General features: G+C 36.4%; 1 protein-coding gene across 2 annotated transcripts in view; it reads left to right on the top strand.

The window, feature by feature from the left end:
• LOC149087395 (uncharacterized) overlaps positions 1 to 25,010 on the top strand; it is an 82,100-nt gene that overhangs the window by 37,388 nt on the left and 19,702 nt on the right. For both annotated transcript variants that reach the window (XM_089231478.1, XM_089231476.1), the window contains exon 2: positions 16,225 to 16,257. In XM_089231478.1, coding sequence (XP_089087604.1) covers positions 16,225 to 16,257 — 33 coding nt within the window. The remainder of the gene's footprint in view (positions 1 to 16,224; positions 16,258 to 25,010) is intronic.

The raw sequence follows: 25,010 nt of genomic DNA, 5'->3' as shown, positions 1-25,010 counted from the left end.
AATCATTATAAGGTATTCTATAAATTATTTCAAATTTTGTTGTATCTTAAGTATTGGATGATGAAAAATCTCATTCTATATGATAATGATCACGCCTTTATATAACAATAGGAAAAATCCGATTTCCTTTTATTAGTCAATATTTCATGATTTCATTGAAGTGTAAAATAAGATGGAAATGAAATTTTTTATGAATTCTTTCCGCTTGATTTCATTAGAAGAATTTTTCATTATAAAATATTCTTCTCTGCATGATACAATATGCAAATTATAATAAATAATGCATTTTTGTTTAACATGATCACCAGTGGAGGCTCGACACGGAAAATTCTGGGAAAGAGGGCTCCAAAATCGTTTTACATTTGAATGTGTATGTACACACAGGGTGAATGTAATTAAATTTCCCGTACTCTGAGTAGTTTTCTCAAGAACTGCTTATCCGAATACAGCCAAATTTTTAGGATATCTGAATGAGACTATGGAATAAAAAGATTTATGAAATAAAAAATAAAAAGTTCAGTTTTCGACCACCAGGTGAAAAAGTGGCACTTTTCATTAAATTTTCTTTTTTCCCCCCCTCGTGGACCATATACGTAGCGTATATACCAAGTTTCAATAGGAATACGTTCTCCAGGACAGGCATAGGTCTGAGTAGTATCAGTTTACTGAAAGTACTCAAACCTATATAGCGCCCGTTCTAGTAGATGTATTCCATTGAAACTTGGTATATACGCTATATGGATCATGGAAAAATGTAAACTGCCATAAAAAAAAGCTCCACTTTTTCACCTGGTGGTCGAAAATTGAACTTTTTTATTTTTATTTCATAAATCTCTTTCCCGTGGTCTCATTAAACTATCCTAAAACTTTGCTGCATTCGGATACGCAGTTTTTGAGAAAAACTACTGAGAGCACGGGAACTTTAATTATAATCACCCTGTAAATCTACATCACGGTACGAAAATAGCAGTCATCTATCAACGCAACATCAGGGAAAAAAATTAATTTGCGCAGCGAGCCTGAGATATTTTCCGACGTAGAAAATCATCATTTTGGTTCAGCAGTTGCCCTCGGCAATCTTTTCTTTAAAATTGCGCAAAATTTATATTCTAATTTTAAAGAATCAACATCAATATCCACATGGACACTTTCCCCCCGCGATCCCAGGAAGATAATTACCGGGTATAAAGGCTTTACAACAATATAAAAATAAATATTGTTGGAAAGCTTTTACCGTAAAATCATTGTTGAAAAGCTTTATTGTTAAACATTTTTGGAAAGCCTTTATTGTAAAACCTTTAAGAATTTATTGTTAAAAACATTGTTGGAATGAATTTATTGCAAAAACATTGTCGGAAAGTTTTTATTGTAAAAGCATTGTTGGAAAGCTTTTATTGTAATAATTGAAACGTCTTTATGGTGTATACATCGTTGGAAAATCTATTGTAGCAGGAATTGTGGGAAAAACCCATTCTTTACTATTGTCTTATATCATTTTTATTATTGGAAGACTTCATCGCGGGAGTCGTCGTCGTGTTGTCCAAACATTATTGGGGAAACATAGTCATTGAAACATTATTGGAGAACAATAGTCATTGAAACATTATTGGAGAACAATAGTCATTGAAACATTATTGGAGAACCATAGTCATTGAAACATTATTGGAGAACCATAGTCATTGAAACATTATTGGAGAACCATAGTCATTGAAACATTATTGGAGAACCATAGTCATTGAAACATTATTGGAGAACCATAGTCATTGAAACATTATTGGAGAACCATAGTCATTGAAACATTATTGGAGAACCATAGTCATTGAAACATTATTGGAGAACCATAGTCATTGAAACATTATTGGAGAACCATAGTCATTGAAACATTATTGGAGAACCATAGTCATTGAAACATTATTGGAGAACCATAGTCATTGAAACATTATTGGAGAACCATAGTCATTGAAACATTATTGGAGAACCATAGTCATTGAAACATTATTGGAGAACCATAGTCATTGAAACATTATTGGAGAACCATAGTCATTGAAACATTATTGAATCATTTTGTAGAGATATTGTCAGAGAACTCCCGCTTTACTGACACTGAAGTGAAATCACTGTTGTAGAGGTGCATTTGTTTCACTTTTCATTACAGAAAAATTAAAGTGTCGTCAAGTCGTGGTTGAAACATTGTTACAGAACATTTGAAGCATTATTTAGAAACTCGTTGTAGTGACATACTATATGGAGCAATTGTTGTAGAGACTGTTGAGAAATGCTAATCTTTGAGACATTGTTGATAATCGATTGTTGTAGAGGAATTGATAAAGAGACGTGAAGCAATGCCGATTCTGTTCAAATGCTGTCCCAAATATTTTTGTTGTTAGTGGAAGAAATCACTGCAAAGCCGTTGTTGTAGTGACATTGTTAGAAGGCCTTTGTTGCTGAAAATTTCATTAAAAATCACTGGGTAGAGACATTGTTCGCGAACCTTACCGGTGAGTAATTGTGGGAAATATACGCGTTTGGTTTATTGCGGTCAGAGATCATTAAAGACTTTGGGAAAAGCCGTTGTTGTAGAGGCATTGTTGAAGACCCCGTAGTTGAAAAGGCATCGTTTTAGAAATGATAAGTTCATTGTTTTAAATGGATTTTTAAGATCATCTTTCTTTCACAAAGATGAATATGAATCATTTTTATTGTTTTTACATCTGGAGTCCTTTGTTTTGAGGACATTTTTATAAATATTTTACATAGGCATTGTTAAAAAAAATATTATCTGAAAACATTTGTAACGGTTCGGTTTTATCAGACTTTCAATCTAAAAATAAACCTCGATGTTATTTGCCTTAAAATGGTCGGATAACACTTGCTTAAATTACAGAGAAGAAGAACTCCCTCGAGTATAGAATTGATTGAAAGGAAATTTAATTTAACTAGTACTTTTCAATTGAATACAATTGCTCGTGTAATTGAGTGATCCTTCATTACGGGTAAAAGGATCTTTACTTTAATGAAGGCTGAAATTCCCCCAACATTCTATGGGTTTCAAAATCTCTTGGAGCCAAATCGACTCATTAACACATCGCTATACAGGGTGTCCTGTAAGTGCTGATGTGACCTTTATTTCACGAACCGTTCGTCTTAGAGGTATGATTCCAATTTTGAAATTGCTCAAAATGAGCTCAAAAGTCACCCTGAACCAGTTTTCGCTGAGATATTCGAATTCAAAAATAGGAGAAAAGTTCGGATAGAACAGCATACATGGGGGGGGGGGAAGCGTTGTCCGTTCTTCCTGTTATTCCGTAACTTTTCTCCGACTTTTGAATTCGAATGTATCAGTGAATATTGCACTTGAAAACATATGATTTTTGTTGTTTAGCTCAGAAAAGATACATTTCCCCTTGTCCTCTAACTTCCACTCAGAAGGAAGTTAGAGAACAAAGGGACCGTATAAAACTTAATTTTTTTTTTATTTTGTGGTACACTGTATTTCCAGTCTCAAAATTGGTGCAGGGTAATTTTTGAACTCATTTTCTGAGCATTTTCAAAATTTTAATCATATCTCTACGATGAACGGTTCGTGAGAAAAAGGCCGCATTATCACTTACAGGACACCCAGTATTTATTCCAAACGGAGTTTGTTGGACTAAACTCTCGGCTTCCACGCAATTGTAGCCCAGAATGCGATGTACAGGATGAGTCTGAATTCCTTTAGTCAAAATTTAAGAAGGGATGCAATAATCAAGAAGGGATGCAATAATCAAGAAAGGATGCACCATATCTCCCGGTGGTGGCTCATCCCAGAAAATTCTGTGGAGGAGTGGGGGGGGGCATAATCGTTTTACATTTTAATGTGTAAGGATAATCTATTATTTTTTTTAGTTAAATTATTTATTCCCATTATCTGTCATCTATGCCATACGAAAATAATAATGTTCTATCAACGCTACATGATAATAATCAGTAAATAATTTGTGAAGTGAGCCTAACTGATATCTTACAAGCGTCAGAAAATCATCGCTTTATAAGTTCAGATTTTGTTTTGGAAACAATATGAAATCAATACTTTTTTTGCTTTGAAATCAACATGATTTTAATGTGAGATTTTAATATGAGTTAGCTTTGAGTTTATAAGAAGGCAAAAGTGAGAGCTAACTAAAGTGAGAGATAATTAGCATTCCGAAGCTAATTGATATTAATGAGTTAATTAACTTTGGAAGAAATCAAATTGAGTTTTCTGTGGAAGAAATTGAATCGAGTTTTTTGTGGAAGAAATTGAATCGAGTTTTTTGTGGAAGAAATTAAATTGAGTTGGCTTTGAAATAAATACGGAAATAGATTTGAGTTGGCTTTGAAGTCAATATGAAATAGATTGGAGTTGGCTTTGAAGTCAATATGAAATAGATTGGAGTTGGTTTTGAAGTCAATATGAAATAGACTGGAGTTGGTTTTGAAGTCAATATGAAATAGATTGGAGTTGGCTTTGTAATCAATATGACATAGATTTGAGACGGTTGAAGAATCGATATGAAATAGATTGGAGTCGGCTTTGGAATGAATATGAAATAGATTGGAGTCGGCTTTGGAATGAATATGAAATAGATTGGAGTCGGCTTTGGAATGAATATGAAATAGATTGGAGTCGGCTTTGGAATGAATATGAAATAGATTGGAGTCGGCTTTGGAATGAATATGAAATAGATTGGAGTCGGCTTTGGAATGAATATGAAATAGATTGGAGTTAGCTGCAGAATCAATATGAAATATTGATTGGCTTTGAAATAGATTGAAGTTGGTTTTTGATTCAATATGAAATACATTGAAGTTGGCTGTGGAATCAACATTTAACCAAATTGTTATGGAGCTAAATCACCTGAGGACCAAAATTGGCTAAATCAACCTTTAACTAATATTAAAAAAAATCTGTTTGGAGCAAACCTGGAATAAAATTAATGTGGATCAAACGTACAACTGAAGAAACTGATCCACAGAAAAGAAGGAATGGTGTAATACGCATCACAGAGCTGACGCTTTTCTTCTATGTCTTGAAATTTCCCCATAAAAATTCAGAAATAAGACGAATAAATCTAGAAACTTGAATATTTTTCCGAGATTCCTAGAAATATATATATGAACACAAATATTCTCAATCAAATTAAAGAATTTTTAAGAACAAAAACATGCAAATACATTACATAATAACATACTAATATTAGAGCCTAAGGAAGCCTGAATATGTAGTGTGCTAAATAATATATATATATATATATATATATACTTCTTTTTTCGTAGAATTATTATACATTCCGTTTAAAACTCGTTAGCTTTTCAGCGCTTTTAAGTCTTTCTTTTCCCCCGTCAAATTTCGACACTTTTTTCTGTGGGAATTTGTGTGGGAAATGATTTTGGCTACGAAAATGACATTTTGTGTGAAAGGAAGAGTTGAAGGGAAAAGTCGTCTTCTCGGTACATTATTATTATGCGTGTGACGTTCAAATTCCTCGAGAAGGTTATCTGGCAACTCATTTCATGGAATTTTGCTGCTACACGACATTAGGAGCTAGCTCCTCGCAAAATGACTGGAATTCCCTTCCACTGATACGTATATATAGTCATTTCCTTGGAATTCCTACGACTCTTTGGAGACCGTCATCTCATGAATTTGGAACCATTTTACATCTTAAAACACGGTTGTTAACAATTCCTTCATGGTTTCGAATGGGACAAGCGAGTCTCAAATTTCTTCGCAAACGCGTTTGAAGTCGATTCTTGACGTCATAACCATGGCCGCCCCTTTCAGAAGCGAGGCCCGGTGAAAAAATTAATGGCGGGCCAGAGGAATCTCAATAATTTTGTCGCCCCTTAGCCCCGATATATATATATTCTGTGGGAGAGGGGCAATCGGCATCCAAAAATTCATACATTACTATTACAAGATATACAGGAATGCCGGAAAAATATCTATATAAAAAATGTAGACACAATTTTGAATGTAAATTCACAAAATTAATGAAAATTTCGAACTGAATTGAAAATTCAGATACCGTGTTGAAAATAAGGAAAATAATTGACAGATAAATTCCAGCACCCATGAAAATTCAGAATAAATGGAAGAAATAATTCACAAGCGCATGAAAATTTAGAGTTACTTCATATCTAGATGAAAATGTAGAATACCCGAATTATTTATTTCTAGATGAAAATGTGAAAATCCAAAATAAATTATTTTTGGATGAAAACGCAGATTATCAATGCAGATTGATAAACATGCAGATTTGCAAAATTTACGAAAATTTAGATTTCTAGAATTGACGAAAATGTATACGAAATACCGTAAGTGTTTAAGGTCTCCCCCCCCCCCAAAACAAATTCCGTTGCCCGGTGTACCCGTCGCATACCCCAGCTCTGGTCATGACCGGGTCTATACCTGTGACTTTAGACAGTTGAAATCATGCTTAATAGCAGGAGTGCATGACCTGCGGCCCGCAAAATGTATCATTAGTAAAAGGATGACCATACATAGGGTAACCCATCAAGACCGCCCAAACTCTGTACAGCCAGATTATAGTTAGACAGATCATAGTTTTCGAGAAAAATGCGAAAGAAAATTATGACATCATATCCGGTGCAAGGAAAAAAAACTTTATTGGAAACCCGAAGATCGGTATTTGCATGTTTATATAGGAAAATGTTCAAAATATCCACCGCGCATATCAAGGCATGGATTCCAAAAATCCTTGGCTGTAAGTGAATTTGTACAACCTTGTCAGAAGCTTCTGCGAATAAGGTTTGAGTCGTAACTCATAGCTGAGGCATCCTTGGCTGTGAGTGAATTTGATTGGCCCATGTTGGAAGCCCCTGAGAATCAGGTTTGGGTCATGATCCACAACTCAAGGATCCCTGGCTGTAAATGAATTTGTACGCGACCTATACTGAGAAACTGAATTTTCTGGATGATATGCCGAAACTAATATCTGGAAAGAAAAGTGATTTGTTTCCTCCGGGAATCGCGAACCCAGATTCCTTTGCATACCGGGCAAGTGCGCTAACCAATACACCAGAGAGACACACTTTTCAATTCCTTATAACAAGCATTAGTAGCGTGAAGCGCTGATTGGAGACATAGCAGCCTCACTTAACTACAGAAATTTTCACCCCAGTTGACGTTTTTGTATTAAGAGACGGTGTTGTTTTCGGCCCGAAACATACTGAGAAATTGAACTGAAACGACCTATATCAAAAACCTCTACGAATCTGAATCAGGTTTGGGTCATGACTCATAGCTGAAGAGTCCACCCCGAGTGTCTCAGTGGAAAGACACTCATCTTCCACTATGAGGGTTATCATCAAGGTCCACGTGTTCGAATCCGGGCATAGAACGTCAGTAGCAAGTCCTTTACCTACAGAAACCTAGGGCGACTACCGATGGATGAAGCCTTCATTTCCCACCCAACTCCACTGGTTAGAAATTGCCGTATGGAGATATTAATGACCGGAGTTGGTGTGAAGTAAGTAAGCTCAAAAGAATCCTTGGCTGTAAGTGGATTTGAACGACCCATCTCGAAAACCCATGCGACCCACGTTTGGGTCACGACCCATAGGTTAAGAAAACTTGATTTCGAACAAACCTCATAGATTTAATTCAGCAATAAATAAATTTATTTTTTGTCGTTTCCGAAAGAAAAACACAAAAAGTCATTAACATATACTATTATTTTCCGAAAAATGTCGGAAAATGCAACAAAAATATTTGTGAAAATGTAACATTTTTTATTTTTCAAATCCTTTGTTCAGGAGAATAAAATAACAATTGAATGGAACAAGAAGATGAACTAAAACATAAGGGGAAAGGAAATTATTTTATTCCATTTTTTTTTTTGTTATTTATTCGATCTTTTTACCGTGGGAGAATATAATTCCATTTTACGATTCTTAAAGGGAAAAATAAAATAACATCGATTAAATGAATGTTTCAATCGTTTTCTTTTTAACGGATTTTGTTGAAGAAAATAAAAAAAAAGGTTTTTTTTTTATTAACTTTGGTTTTGGGATTATTCTTGCCGCCACAAACGGATTTATATATCGTTTCTTTAGGGCTTATCCGGAATGGGATTTAGTGGAGGAAAAAAATGGAATCTGGAATCGTGTGATTTATCTTGAGGTTGGAATTAACGTGGAATTCCATTAAAAGTCTAGAAGAAATTCTGTTCCGTTCTTTTGTACTTTTACCGGGTGTTTAAGGAAGAGTATTCGAAAAGAATGAAAATTCTTTTTAGATTTGGAATGAATATGGAACAATACCATACAATACTGTATGGTTTTTGCTCTGGAATCAATATCACTTAGCTTTGTGAGTAAGATTTGGAATTAATATGATTAGATGGATTAGTTTTGGTACTAATATGAGTAGATGAGTTAGCTTTGGAACCAGTATAAGTAGATGTTGGAACAAGTATAAGTAGATGTTGGAACAAGTATAAGTAGATGTTGGAACAAGTATAAGTAGATGTTGGAACAAGTATAAGTAGATGTTGGAACAAGTATAAGTAGATGTTGGAACAAGTATAAGTAGATGTTGGAACAAGTATAAGTAGATGTTGGAACAAGTATAAGTAGTGAGCTAGCTTTGGAACCAGTATAAGTAGTGAGCTAGATTTGGAACCAGTATAAGTAGTGAGCTAGCTTTGGAACCGGTATAAGTAGTGAGCTAGCTTTGGAACCAGTATAAGTAGTGAGCTAGCTTTGGAACCAGTAGAAGTAGATGTTGGAACCAGTAGAAGTAGATGTTGGAACCAGTAGAAGTAGATGTTGGAACCAGTAGAAGTAGATGTTGAAACCAGTATAAGTAGTGAGCTAGCTTTGGAACCAGTATAAGTAGTGAGCTAGCTTTGGAACAAGTATAAGTAGTGAGCTAGCTTTGGAACCAGTATAAGTAGTGAGCTAGCTTTGGAACAAGTATAAGTAGTGAGCTAGCTTTGGAACCAGTAGAAGTAGATGTTGGAACCAGCAGAAGTATATGTTGGAACCAGTAGAAGTATATGTTGGAACCAGTAGAAGTATATGTTGGAACCAGTATAAGTAGTGAGCTAGCTTTGGAACCAGTAGAAGTATATGTTGGAACCAGTATAAGTAGTGAGCTAGCTTTGGAACCAGTATAAGTATATGAGTGTGCTTTGAAATCAATATGAGTAAGTAGGTGCATTAGCTTTTGAACCAATGTGAGTTAGCTTTTGAACCAATGTGAGTTAGCTTTGGAACCAATGTGAGTTAGCTTTGGAACCAATGTGAGTTAGCTTTGGAACCAATGTGAGTTAGCTTTGGAACCAATGTGAGTTAGCTTTTGAACGAATATAAGTTGGGTTTGGAACGAATGAGTTTGCTCTGGAACCAATATGGAACCAAATTGCTCTGGAATCAATATGGAACCAAATTGCTCTGGAATCAATATGGAACCAAATTGCTCTGGAATCAATACGAAACCAAACTGCTCTGGAATCAATACGAAATACAGTGTACCCATGATTTATTTTGATTTTCCTCCGGAATCAATATGAAATAACCATGATTTTGCTTGGAATCAATATAGAACTAATAGGTCTACTGTGTGGTTTTTTATTGTACTACTGTATGGTTTAACTTTCAATCAATACGCAACTAGTACTGAATGGTTTTACTTTGCAATCAATATGGGTAGCTTTGGAAGCAATATGAAACAAAATCGCCCTAGAATGAATATGAAATCAATATGGTTTCAGACAATTTGGAAACGAAAAATTTCATACCATTAATAAAGTTTTGTGTCTCTTTCTATTCACCGTTCGAGAGAAATTCATCCCGTTTCGATGAAAATTCGAGATATAGATGCTTGAAATGTTCGATTTTTGCCACTTTTTAAGAGCTATTAAGTCCCAAAATTTTCTAGACTTCAAAAAGACACGAAAAATTTCAAAAATCAAGGATTTTGATCACCGATATTTCGGTGAATTTTCATTCGAATGGTCACGGGAAAAATATTTTTCCCGTGACCAAAAATCTATTCTTTAAAGTAGAAGCGCAAAGTTCTGCTGGGTTTTCCCTCCGAAGGAATGCGGTCACCCGACAAATATCAGGGGACGTCAGAAATATTTTAGTCCTGTGGGTGGCTCGACCTGAACATTATGTAGAAGATTTTGATTTCTGAATTAATTCTGCGGTTGCGCGCAGGTCGATAAGATGCTCGCCTAAAGTACCAAAGAATGTGTACAGGTGTCGCGAGTTCGATACCCGGTTCGTCCTTGTCAGAAAACTTGTCTGACACAGGGGTACAACAGACACGGAGACATGACCACAGACAAAAATTGCTACCGCAGGGAGTCCCCCCATCGAGGGGTTAGCGCACCAACCCCTCGAAGAGTACAAAAAACAAGCCTACCGTTCGGAATCGGCAATAAATTGTAGGTCCCGGTCTAATTAGCCCTCATGTGCAGAAAATGACCGTGGTGCGACTAAAATGATCAAATGATTCTGGGGTAGGTCGTCACCGTACTACAGAACCGTGTTCAGACCTGTGAAAAAACAATTTCGCGGTCCGACGGAAACGGAAGAAATCATTTACGGACCTGCAAATCTATCTATCTATATATATAAAATTGATTTTCTGTGTGTGTGTATGTTCTCTATACAAATCTACAATTTTAGATCAATCGTCGCCAAATTTTGCATATATACCAAATGGGACCCGACTTGAACGATAGGCTACTTTAAAATTTCGCCAGACCAGGGCAAATGCCCCAAACGGGCAAAAAACTGTCTGGCAACAATGGTTTTTGGGCCTCAACAATCACTTTCCGAACGTTTACTTTGGTTACCGTGGTTCCGTAGCAATGCGTTTTAGACGTGTGGAACGGTTACAGCCTTTACAACGGTTTGTCACTTCTTTAATCCTGTTAGTATATGTATAATAGTTTATGCCTTTATAATGGTTTGCCACATTTTCAATATACTCTCAGTAATGAGGCTTTTTGAATAGACGTCATAATCGTCATCAGCATCGCTTTGAGAGTCAGGAAAAGGGTGATCCTCATAGAAATCAGTGCTAAAATTGTCGATTTTACTGTAGAAATGCGGAAATTAGTGGGATTTTCCGCCCCATCAATAATTTTAAAAATTGTATTGAATTCTCGATTTTTGAAATATTCAGTTCACTTAGAGATATACGAAGCCCAGGAGATTAAATATGAAGTAATTAGCCAAACCTATACTTTTGAGTTGGATATTCGAGCAATATCATTGATTTCCTTTATATCTTCTCAAGTATGAAAATTAATGTCTCCATGTTGTCTCTTTTGATATTTATTTGCATAAATTCATGTGGGTTAGGATATTTTAAAATTAGTTATGAGCCCGTGAAAAGTGCATCGAAAAAATTCCACAGCTTTAACTAAGGATTTTTGGAAGCTGGAACAGACAGATGGATACCTTGAAGTTCGGGGGGGGGGATCGAAATACCTAGCGCCCCTTACAAAAAAAATGATATTCATTTCTACGTTTCTGTGTGAATCTATATTTGTTTATTTCATGAATCGCGCAGGAAGTCGCCATATTGGTTAACTTGGACACGGCTTGCATGTCCCTCAAAGAAAGAGGGAGATATCACGTGATCCAAAAAGCCTCATTCAAGAAAACCCGGGCAGCGCCGGGTATTATAGCTAGTAATAAATAAATGAGAGAAATAATTATTTGCGGACTGGAAAAAAAATAATCGGGAAAAATAATTCGCAGACCTGCGGGGAAGGCCACACACACACACAAGACCGAAATAAAAATTAATGCATATAGAGACGATAAAATGGTAAATAATAATATTCATTAAAACTAAAATTACGTATAAGCTGTACAAATGGGTCAACATTTTTCGCGGATGGGCAGGAGATTCTTATGGACCGGCGGTCGAAGGACATTGGCACCAGGGGGTGCTCGAGCAGCCGCCACATAAAGAGCCCGAAATATACTTATACAGTAATAAACAATATATATAATATACAATTATAGTGGTTGTGTGGAGTCGGATTAAACCCATTTTACCCATACTAGGTAATACCTGCCTTAACTGGGCGCTGGAAAGGACTGGGGGGGGGCAGTAGGAACAAGAGATAGAATCCAATGGGCAAAGTTCTTGACGCATGTGAAATGCATGGGCACACCCGAGCACCTGAAACCTGCAGTGCACAAGAGACGGTACAGTCGTTTTTTTTAGAATAAGTAAGTGAATTGGTAGGCAGGTACTTACGACCAGATGGAGAACCCGAGAACATCACTTTGCTTTGGGGCCCCCATAATGCTGTTAAGACGAGATCCAGAAATTTCGCCTCCCCTGATAGCATGACGTAACCAAGTAAGTAACTGACTGTGTGAGTGACCACGTGATTCTGTGAATGACCTTATGAGTGACAACTGCGTGGTCGCATGAGTGACCAAGTGAGCAACCGTTTTCCTGATGAAGTTGGTGACCGAATGAGTATTAACCAAGGGAGTGGCCGTATGAATGATCAGGTTAGTAACCGTATGAATGATCAAGTTAGTTACCACACTTGGTCTCTCATACGGTCACATACTATCACTCCCATTCATATAGTCATCCACCCACTCGTTCATTAATACGATCACACATCCCTAGTCATTAACTTGATCACTACTGCGGTCATCACTCACTTGGTCAGCCTTACGGTCATTTATTCACTTATACGGTCACTCATGGTCACTGAGCTACTCGCTTCGTCACTCACATGGTCAGGGCAGGCGAAATATACCGGGTATGAAACGTGAATGAGCGAGATTTCTCCTAAACCGTAGGAGACGGCCCTGGCTGTGGGATAGATATATTACTGCCAAAGCCCGAAGTTGGCCACTGCGCGAAGCCAGCTGGCCACTTCGCGAAGAAATAAAATACGCCGACGCAGTGATGACCCCGAATCATAAGCATCGATATATGGATGTACAGGGGGATCCACATACATGGACCGGCCAAAGCCTGGCGAAAAACCGAATTTCGGACATTGGCCGGGTCAGCTGTGCTGGCCATTTCGCTGGCTTTGGCAGTAACAGATATACGAGTTGGGGGGAGGGACAAATATTATTTTACATAAGGAGAGAGAGTGTTGAAATTGACAAATAAGGCTGGGAAGGCTCTGAATAATAACAAAAACGCATTTTTATGGCTATAATCCAAAAACATAAAAACGTCACAAACACTCCATTTTTTTTTCTTTACCGGAATGGCAACGTTATAGCAGTATTATCAATAATAATTCATTTATCTTTCCCCTATTCTACAAATAAAAACAATAGAAATTTCTGGAAAAAATGAAATTTTGCTACAGAAAGATCTCTTTCTTTCCCCCCCCCCCCCCTTGGTAAAAAATGCCAAGAACATTCAAATCAATCTTCCAGAGTCTCATGTACCAGTGAATGTCCGGAACACGACTGTTCTATTTTTCTAGAAGTAAGTTGTTTTATTTTCCCTGCCCCGGAAAATAACTTGTAGTTTTCGTTGTTGAGACAATGGTCTCGGAATGTCTCGTGTATTGTTAATGTCATTCGAGATTTATGGAGAATCTTTCTCTTTTTTTTGATGAAAAATTCAGAAACTTTTAGACTGAGGAAATGTCAATGTTGGGGTGAAAATTCGAAGTACAGTGAAATTCCGTTACAACGAACTTCAAGGTGACCGGAAAATTTTTGTTCGCTATATCAGATTCAATAAAAGAGTATATCCTATGGGATCGTATCAAAAATTTCGTTCGTTATTAGGTGGTTTCGCTATAGCGGGATTTGACTGTACAGTGAAATCTCGACTATCCGGCCTAGTCTCTTGGCGCTATGATGTCTGGCGCTCTGATATAGATGTGAATTGGTGCCGTTAGCTTATTTTTAATTGAAGCAATACATCAACACAGCAATTTAATTAGTTTCTCAATTTACGTTTTTCAATTATACAAATACAAATACAAGGCCACAACGGGCAAAATGCCCAACGAGGTGGCTGAGAAAAAGATGCCCATAAAAATATGGATGTCATATATTTCAAAAATACAGCAACCCAATTAAAAACGCAATTAATAAAAATATTATACAACGCCCATAAAGAATACTTTTGGTTGTCTTATTCTAAGAATGGATAGCTTCTCGATTTACCCCAACATGTTTATCGTATTTCTTTTTAAACGTGTCAATTGTGTTACAATTTACATTATAATTAGTAGCTAAAATATTAAAAAAATATATTATGGGTGATATATACAGTTTTCCGTTATTTTGCTGGCATCTATATACTGATAAAATCTTGTTTGTTAGTAAAGTTGAATAGTTATTATCTTGAATTATTTTTCCAATTTCCTATAAAATAATATATATATATATATATATATATATATATATATATATATATATGCGGTGCGATTTTATAAATCTCTCAGCAAAATTTCAGCAGCTCTCAAAAAAATGACGACAAGGAATCAACTTTTTCTCAATAAAAAAAAATATTGTGCTTATGTAGCCGTAGTTTTTACTGAAATCACCACTAAAAGATGTACTTTACTTAAAATACCAAAACAAATTGAAAAAAAAAAGAAATCGGTATCTTTGTAACCAATTAGTAAAAATAAAAAACACAACAATTTACCATGTATTTGCAACATGACCTAAATGAAATTCGCACTGTGATATTTTAATAAAAATATTAGAAAACATGCAGTGATAATTTACAAAATGAAAAACTTACTCGACGAATACTTTTTTGTGAAAAAATTATTTTTATTTATTCAGTTACGCATGGATATATTCAATTATTAATTACGCAATCATTGCCTGGGGAGGGTCATATTACCAGGATATTCGGAAATTAGATTATCATATAATAGAATAAGATCTCAAATAGTAATAGATAGTTTCAAAATACACTGACATACTTCGTCCTTAAGACAAAACTCCTTGTACAGAGTATCAAATTGCAGAAATCAAATGAAAAATTCTTAACAAAAAAATATCAAAGAAATACCAATAGATATAATTGAATTCAAGTGCCTAAACCTAATAAAACGTCACATGAAAAGAGCGCTTACAATACATAGCCCCTAAGATATTGACTATTTCTCACACTGGAAATCAGATTAATAATAATAAAAACATAAACCATATAATATTCGCGCGACTTCGTTAGAAATACATATATATTACGAAACCATTTTGATGAACGTATAATAAACGTAAAAACAATGTTGAACGGAGCACAACAATAATGAAAAAGGGAAATGATGCGAGGTATATTATTGTGAGCTTCACCCCAATAAGTAATTAAACAATGAGCATTATTAATCAGAAATATATAGACAGTAAAACATTTCATAAACGCAATAGCTATGTTGCGAAAAAATATTCAATAAATGAATTCCTTCTTAGGCCTGCTGGAAAGGCCCTTGAGACTACAGAGAGTTAGCAATATAATATGATTATATATTATATATTAATATATTATATGTTTGTATTTATGCATTAAATGCTTCCATTTATGTACAGGGTGACCAAAAAAGTCCGTAGAAACCTTAAAAATGAATAAAACCCGGGAAAATAACCGAAATAAAAAAAAGACTTGCAGGGTTAGCATCGCTAGGTTACGGGAATATTTTGTAAGACGGGGAAAAAAATAACTAAAAAACAGCCGATAGGTGACATCGGTACGAGTGACTTCGATGAAGATATGCAAATGAGACGGTCATAAGAGCTTGCGCTCCCAATCAACAATCAGTTCACCGTTGTATGTGGACCTGCTGCACTCTGCCGTTGCTGGATTTGTGACTCGCCTGCAACGTGTTGTCTCCTGCGGTGGTGGTGGTCATGTGGAACACATACTGATGCGATAAACGATTTGGAGGCATTCCGTTCGTTATTTGCGTATCTTTTCTTTGACTTGTGTACGTCAGCGCCATCTATCGGCTATTTTTAGTTTCTTTTTCGCCTGTCAAAAAAAATCCCCGTGACAGCGATGCTACCCTGCAAACCGTATTTCGGTTGTTTTTCCAGTTTTATGAATTTTTAAAGTTTCTACGGACTTTTTGCCCACCCTGTATATTCAAATATACACCAGACCATAGAATGTTAAATGCCCATAATGATGAAAAAGAAATCTCTTTTTTAGTTATGAATATGTGTGACACGTATTCATTTTTTTTTTTCATTATATTTCAGAAAATGAAAGCGTCCGGAGTGCTTTTGGACGAGGTGAGTTCTTTATCGGCCATTTCCTTACTATTCGTATCCAATTAATTTATTCGCCGCTTTGCTTGTTGTACAAAAAGAATTACGCGTCAATAATAGAATCAAAATCGAAACATGGACATATCTTGGCTTGACAGTTGTCGAATTGACGCTTCTCTCTGGAAAAAAATTCTGTTTTGTGACTGCACTTTTAAGAGAGCTTTTAATGTCGAATTCGATGTCACGCAATATTTGAAATTCTAACATCAATCGGGAATGTGTACGCGAAAGTAAGAAAAGTTAGAGACATCTATTCCGTGAAATATCTTGCGAAACATTCTGAATACGAAATCGATTCATTTCCGTGCTGCTCCATGGATTATTTTCGAATAATTTAAGACGAAAGGCAATGGATCGTCTCTCATCAGCATCAAAAAAAAACAAATGCAAGATCTCATGAATATTTCATGAGGAAAATATATTCGCTTTCATCATCCGATGTTCTTAAGATTACAGAACTGCTTTTTGTTTTGTTTTTGAAGTCTTACACTAAACATTCCATTTCGCAGCTATTACGAAAGGCCATGATTGACTGTTGTTCATTTCCATGCGATGAAATTGGAGGTGCTGCTGGACGGAAATTGAAAAAAATAAACCGCGCATGCTCGGTGAACACAAACAAGCGTCTCGTTAATTTGATTGCACGCGTTTAAAAACGTGAATAATGGATGAACGCTTTCGACTCTTTAAACGCTGTTGATTCGTCCAAATGAGAAAAATGAAATTTTACGGTAATGAGCTGTCATCAATCTTCCCACGACGTTAACGTCGCGAGACTCGTTTCCACCCGCGTTAACGCATCTCTTATCTCCTTATTGAAGAATTGCGTATACACGTATTTTCGGTACGTATATATATATTTTTTTTTTTTCATTATTTATCTGTCTTTATTCATTATTTTATTTTTTGTTTTGCGACGTCATCACCGTGTCCGGGTTCATTATTATTATCTGAGTAATGTGCCCGATGCCCTTTTGAGATGGGGGAATATTTTTTTCTAGTTATAGTCAAACTCGGTTATTACGACCTTGGTTGTAACAACACCTTGGCTATCGTATAACACCTATAGCGTCAATGTCAATATAATTGGAGGTCCAGACTGGTTTCTATAGAGCCGGGATCTTTAACCTTTCAGACACAGCGGGCCAAATTGAAACTTACTACGAAGCCCGCGGACCACCAACTCATGTAACTTAGTACATCTTAATAGAAGGTAGCCAATGTGGCTCCACGTTAAACACGGAAAAAAGTAATTCAAGGAAACTGTTTTTCTGCTTGTAGAGCTGTTTTTGTTTTCCCAAATTTCCTCCGTTTTTCAAGTTTAAATATCTCAGTGAATATTGTACTTAGAAACCTTTTTTTTTTGTTGTCATCAGGAAAGACAGGGCAATAATTTTCTAATTGGGTTTTGGGGCACACGGGAACGGTATAAAAAGTTAATTTCTTTATTTTCCCATGCATACGACCCCTGAAACAAATTTTGAGGTTCTAATCGACTGCACGTTATTTGAAAACTTTTTGTAACTGAAAGCATGTTTCGAAAGTCAACAGTTACAGTGATAACCGATGTGCAAATAATTTGGGACAGCCTGTATAGCCCTGGAACGAACCAGTTTTTTGTTCAAAGTGACGTCTAAACGTTAAAAAAACTGCATAGGAGGACAGCTATTGGCTGTAGTCACTGACGTCACACTGCGCACTGATGGCGGATGATGAGTCGGTCAAGTTATCCAATGACTATGGCGCTAGCTATAGCAATAATACTGACGTCAAAGTTTGCTCAAAGATGTTGGATGAGACCAAGAAACCCCTAGGTTGCGTTAAGGCTACTATATGCCATAGCGGACTCACCGAGGGTAGGAAAACTGGCTTTATGTTCAGCGCCCGAGTTGTGCAGTGGTAAGATGGTGGTCGTCCACCATGAAGATTGTCGTCAGGGTGCAGGCACGGGTTTGATCTGGGAGAAGAACACTGAAAAAACAAGTTCTTTCCCTACTGAGCTTTGGGCGACCACCGATAGATGCCGCCTTCATTTCCCACCCAACTCCATCAGTTGGAAATCGCCGTATGTCGATACGATCAGAGTTGGTGTCTGGTGAAGCAGTTTTTCGTTCAAAGTGATGTCTGATCGTTATAGAAAACGGCACAGAGAACAGCGATTGGCTGTAGTGATAATACCGACGTCACACTGTGCATTAATGGCGGATGATGAGTCAGCCCGGGTTTCCAGTAGCCATAGGCTGAGTGATCGAACTCTCGGGTTATGACGCAAGGCTTCTGCCTGAGGCAGTAATAATGTCAAAATATCCCAATATTGGTTACAAATACTTAAGAAACTATTACCTAACTATCATCAGGAGATATGGAAATATGACGATCGACCCAACATTTTAGCAGTGTTTAAACACCATGAAAGCATTAATCACCCGCGATTTCCTAGAAAATGACTACGACGACAACAGTTCTGGATACTGATGAATAGCCTCGTCATATTATTCCAGATGAATTTCTAGACAGAGAAAGCCATCATTAATTCCCTCAAAACGCCAGCCCCACTTATTACAATAATACACATATTCACGAATGTTCGAGATTAACCATCAATCACGCGGGTAGGTACTACTGATCCTCTGAGCAGAGACACATCCGGGCAATCATCTCGAAAGCACCGCATCCCGGGGCGGATTTCATCTCCGTATACAACAGATTTTCCAATCAATATATCTCGCATATCATCATCATCATCTCCTTAACTTACCTTCTTCGAGGTGTCAAATCCCAACCATTACGCTACTGACAAACCTTTCAAGAATCTATCACGATCCGGGTTCGAAAGCGGGTAACTTGTCAATTGGATCATTAATCTTGTTGCTTTCCTGCGCGAAAACATAAAATGGATCCCGGTTTTGAAGATACTCGTGGGAACCCCCTCGATACTGCGTTTTCCGAAAACTGTGTCGCGGCATTTATTAACATGCTCAAAAAAATTGAGGTCAGTAAATATTTCTGCAATACTTGCAGATCATCATCTTCATATGACCAAATAACCGAACAGTTTAAGTCCGCTAAAAAAGTGTACATGATACTGTAACTGTGATAAATCTGGTTAAATTACGCATAATCGCCGGCCATTTTGGTAAATTTGGTGAAGTTTGGTGAATTTCAATAGAGATTAATCACTTTTATCGGTGATTATGCACAATACCAACGCGTCGCAATTAACTATCGATGTAATTCGATAAAATTTTCTCTCAATGTCACAGAATAAATTTCTTTCAGTACAACAAAAATAAATTAAAATTTTGTTTTAATCATTCACTTTCATTCCAATTACGAAGCGAAAAAATAGAAATATCGTTTTTATATATAATTTTCAATTATTATAATTTTACTGGAGGGAATTCGTCGCACATCTGAGAATTCCTCGTATAATTAATTCTGTTGATATATTTTTTTAATGTTTTGCTTCAGTTTTGGAACGAAACGTGAAATTTTCATTTTTTTCAGACACTATTCGTAGAACACAGGATATCACATAAAAAATTTTCAAATAGTTCCAAAATTCATAAAAAATTGGAGGAATCGGGAAATTTGAATGCGTTTGTATTGCGGAAAAGTCATTTTCACTAAAAGATTTTGTTTTTTTTTGTGCAGAAAAAGTATTAGTTGAAATTTTTGTAGATAGAGGACAACACTGCACGAAAGCAAATAACTGAAATTATGGACGGGAACGTTTTTCTAATCTCTTCTGTGTCCGAAACGTTCGTAGAGCTTTAGCCGATTCATGGCTGAGGCAAAACTACTTCACCAATAGTGCTTTATCCACTAATGCCAACATCGCTACAGAAACCTTATGTAACAGAAAATTCAGAAATGTGAGCTGTGAATCGTAAACCTTGCATTTTACACATGGCTCTGATTAAAATATTTCCAGCTATTTGTATTCATGCACTGCTCTCTATTGACAGAAATGTGAAATGCTTTTTTTCCGCACAAAATAATTCAATCTTTCTGTCAAAATGATAATTTTTGCAAATTGCATTTAAAAATAAATCTATTATTTTTACTTTTATGAATTATTTAACTATTTACGAATTTATAAAACACTTGTTGATTGTTCAGTGAGATATTTAAATTTGGATAAGTTGTTTCGTTTAAAAAGCTTAAGAACTCTACAATTGACGAAGGCAAAATAAAGGGGGTTTGATGGGTTATGACTACCCATTCGGGAACCCTGTGTTACCAACAGTCTTGAAGGCAGACATTTTCTGGTTAACAATGGAAATGCTTGTTCTATTCTTCCGATAAGAGTCTCGGCACATCTACTTCAATGACTCTCTTGCCCCCAATGGGAATACAGGGACTCTGCGGATGATGAAATTATTATCGCCAACCACAGAAAATCTGATAAATGCAGAGAAAATCTTTAGGAGACTCTGGAGGAGGCTGAAGACTGGTGTGAGGATAATGTTGTTGAGCTTAATCATGCCGAGTGTCAGTTCATGTGGCTAACAAGAACCAAATTCACTAGAGCACCAATCTACCTGGGTAGAGAAGCCATAAGACCTGTAAAGGAAGTGAAATATTTGGGATGTATTCTAAACCATTATCCTTCGTTCCTCAAATAAATCACGTAAGAACCAAGGCTATCCAAACCATGGGAATGATGTCACGCATTACATTCCCAAGTGCAAGACTAACTCTTAAAAACAGTCATATTGTTTAAATCGATCATTAGATCTATCATGACCTATGCCGCCCCAGTACGGGCTCATGTTTCAAAGACCAACATGCAGCGTCTGCAAAGTCAACAGAATAAAATACTGGAAACCCTCGTGCGTGCCCCAAAGTACATCAGAGGGGCTAACATTAGAAAAGCACTGAAGATCCGGTTGATTACAATCCACATCAAAGACTAAAATTTCTCGGGCCTCAAAACGTGCTGCACGTGCCATGGTCAGTACGTTAGAGTCTGAATTACTGAGCTGTATAATATTTGTCTATCTATCATAATGTTTTTGTACTTTTATTTTGCTATCGAATTTATTGATCAACTCTATTGCATAGAGTGAGATTGTGGTTAAATATACATGACTAATCTCACATTATACCAATTAGTATAATCTCGGTTAACACACTTGTTTTTCTATTACTTCTTTTGCATGCTAGATTTTTTCCCTCATTAATGCATTATGTAACATGTTATTGAATTGTGCATAAGTGATTTCATTAATGTATTCATTATAATACTCGCATTTATCGCATAATATTTCTTTTCTTACTATTGATTTTACTGATCAACTCTATTGCATAGGTAACGTTTTGATGAAGTATAACATGGCTGAACTTTGTGTATTGTAGTATTCTGATGGTAGCATTTACCGGAACCGTATAATGTTTGTGTTTTTTCCCTTCTATTAACTTACAAGCATTTCACATCTACACAAACACGCACAAACTTATCTATAACCCGCTTCATAGCCAGCAAGGGCAGTCCCCTCAGGCTCGGCAGCGACGAGAAAAATTAAATTCTGTCTGTCTTTTCACAATTAAGTTCAATCAGAATGAAATTCGATACCGTCAAAAATATCGATTAAAATAATTTTTATTTATTTTGTTCTCGTGGACCTGAATCATTGCGATCACTGTATAACATCCGTTTCAAGTTTTGGTTTCTTTAATAATGCGTTCCAATAAAAATTTGTTTTGGTTTCACTAGCGGCATCTACTGTCAAGTATAGATATTTTTTGTGTTACGTAAACGATATTTTTCATTTTCTTTTGGAAAACAATTTATTTTTTGGTAGCGCTGTGTGTGATTTTTATTATTTCAACGATATTTAAGACTGTCTTTTCTGTCTGTCTGTTTGAATTATTAAAACTATGAATGCAAATCATTACCATGTTTAAGATATTAAACATGGTAATGACACGTTACAAGTATTACGGGACGAATATCACTCGAGGGGCAACCAATATACAGTTTCCGAATGTAATACATGAATAATTGACTTTGAGTGCAAATATATAATACATATGCCCCGGATCCAATAACGGTAATTAGCTTTTACGCGAGCATTTAGAGTGGGAGGATGTTCGATAAATATTTATTGTATTTACGGCCGAGAGCGATTTTCCATCCAGAAACGCTATTGCGTTTGTGATTTGTATCTTTCGGTGAGGGTTTGCGATATCAATATTGAATGATTCAATGAATTAAATTAGAGTCCTTCAATCGTTTTCCCGGGACGCGTGTTTCCGCGGACTCGGCTCGCCGACCGCTCGATAGCGAGTTTTGGTGTCTTCAGACCAGAGTTCCTTGGACTTTTCTTCACATAAAGATGGTCCCTTGAAGCTTTTTGTAGTGGCCCGTCGACTAAAAAGGCTCAAATAATTACAGAAATACTGGAAAGAACCCTAAGTAAGAAAAATGTGTTGCAGTACTTGTGAAAGAGATGATTTGAAAATCATTCAAAGAGTAATAATTTCAGAAACAATTCAATATAAATGAAGAGTAATGCATAATGAAATGAAATAATTTTATTATTGAGAGAAAGAAATATTTTTTTTGAGATAATGAAAAAGATGTTTTATGATTACTGAACGGAATAATTTCAGAATTCGTGAAAATTCATAACATATGAAAATTATTTCCAGAATATTATTGAAACCTTTTCACAGAATTTATGAATATTCAAATTTATTAGAAGAAATATTATTTTCGGAATATTGATAGAAATTGTTTATTTTTTTCAGAATTAATAGAATTTTTTTTTTTTTTTGGAATTTATGGGAAAAATATTTTTAGAATCGGTTAAGTATAGATAAGAATTGTGCATTGTTGTTGGTCATAGAGATGCTTTATGCTGCCACCTATGAAATAAAAAAAACTTTGTGTTAATCTTCAAATAAAATTTATTGTTGTTTTCAAACCGGTGTGCAGTATGAAAATCAACAATATATTCGCATTTTACTGTATATTTTTTTATTTCTATGCTCAATGCTGATGCAAATCTTACGCGCTGATACATAGGTTAATATGGTTCCGTCGCTGGATATCACCCGGGACTTGACGATGCGTGAAGATTATAGGAACGAGAATTTGACAACAAAGGAACTGTTTTTATTTACATCGACTAGAATTCCTGCTAGAACTGCAGCAGCCTTCCAAACACACGTTGTCTCTATTCGAATTCTTCTGTCAGAGTCCTTTTGGAATCTCGCTCTTCTATTCCAACAATCGCAGGCCACGCGTACGTTACACGCGTTATAACAAGCCTTTTCAAAATTCTACCCTTGGTAACAATGTTTTACGATTTCCACAAAATCATTTTGAAAGTACCAAATAACATAGCCAGTATGAAGCATATAAATAAACAATACGTGGTATATCACATATTTTTAGTTGTAATGCTGCATACCGGTTTAAAACCAACGACCAGTTTTGCCCGAAGATTTATAAAGATAGTTTTCGATAGATGGCAGCAGGGAGGATGGAGAGGTGTCCAAACAAACCTATTAATTTTTTTGCCGATTCGCTAATTATTTTTCCTACTTATGCCGGTCCACAAGTTGAAAAAAAGGTGAAGATCACTGCCCTAAAAAAAAAGCCACGTCTTCTAATGGATTATATCTCCAAAATTTTCCATATGGGTAGATTTCTTGAATACGCGTTGAAATGGATTCACAGTCGACGGAAATGTCATTGCGAAAGTTTGGATAGACGTCATTTCTCTCTGTGAGAAACGTCGTGATCGACGTCACATTTCGAGACTCTACGTATCTTTTAGAAGTTTCGGAAACTGCAGGAGGAAATACAGTAACGATTTCTCCCCGATCCTAAACGATTTAAGGAAATGGAACTTCTCCCAGTGAGTGACAGTGATCGGCGATTTCCTTGAAATCGACCGATCCTTAAAATGTAATGTGACAATTGCAGGGATATAGATACCTTTCGATTTTGGGTCCTATCGTATTCTCTATGGATCACAATCGAATCCCGAACAAAAATCGTGAATTGAAAATAGTACCATTTCATGTTGAATGCGAATCCGTAGTTCAAGTCGGTGGTGTTTCGATGGTATTCGTGGAGCCACCCACCTCCCCTTGGAGAGGGTTTCAAGAAGTTGCCAAGTGGGATGTGTTTCGTTTCACAACACAGCAGGGATAAACGCGAAAATATAGAAAGTATCTCTATGGCCAGCGTGTCCAACCTTTTGGAGAGTGCGGGGCCACTTCATTGGTTCGAAAACGTGTCACGAGCCACTTAAGTGCTCTGAAACTGTGCTGTGGTTCACTCGAATGAACTAACTGTCAATATGCCGCGGGTCACTCAAGTAAACTGTAAATATACCGCGGATCACTTGAGTGATCTATAAAAGTGCCGCGGATCAGTTGAGTGATCTGTCAGTATACCGAGAGGCCATTTGAGTGATCCGGAAATGAGCCGTGGGGTCACTTATATATAAGAGATCAGTAAAAAAAATGTGCAACTTATTTCATTTTTAAAAATTATGTTTCAGGTCACGGGCCACATCCCACGAGGGCCACGGGTTAAGCGTTTATGATCTATGGCATTCATGCTCAACCCATAGTCCGCAAGCCATGGTTCCCAACTTCGAGGTGCGAATGCGAGCCGATTTCCCCCGTTAAAAAACCTCGCCACAGAGAGCGACAGGTCTACAAACGATACAAATATTCAATCATTACACTTCACT

Source organism: Pholcus phalangioides, unplaced genomic scaffold (genome assembly GCF_987345545.1).
Source record: "Pholcus phalangioides strain wild (caught in Gottingen) unplaced genomic scaffold, Ppha-v1.0 ptg000004l_1, whole genome shotgun sequence".
Lineage (NCBI taxonomy): Eukaryota > Metazoa > Arthropoda > Arachnida > Araneae > Pholcidae > Pholcus > Pholcus phalangioides.
This window is presented reverse-complemented; position numbering and strand designations above follow the sequence as displayed.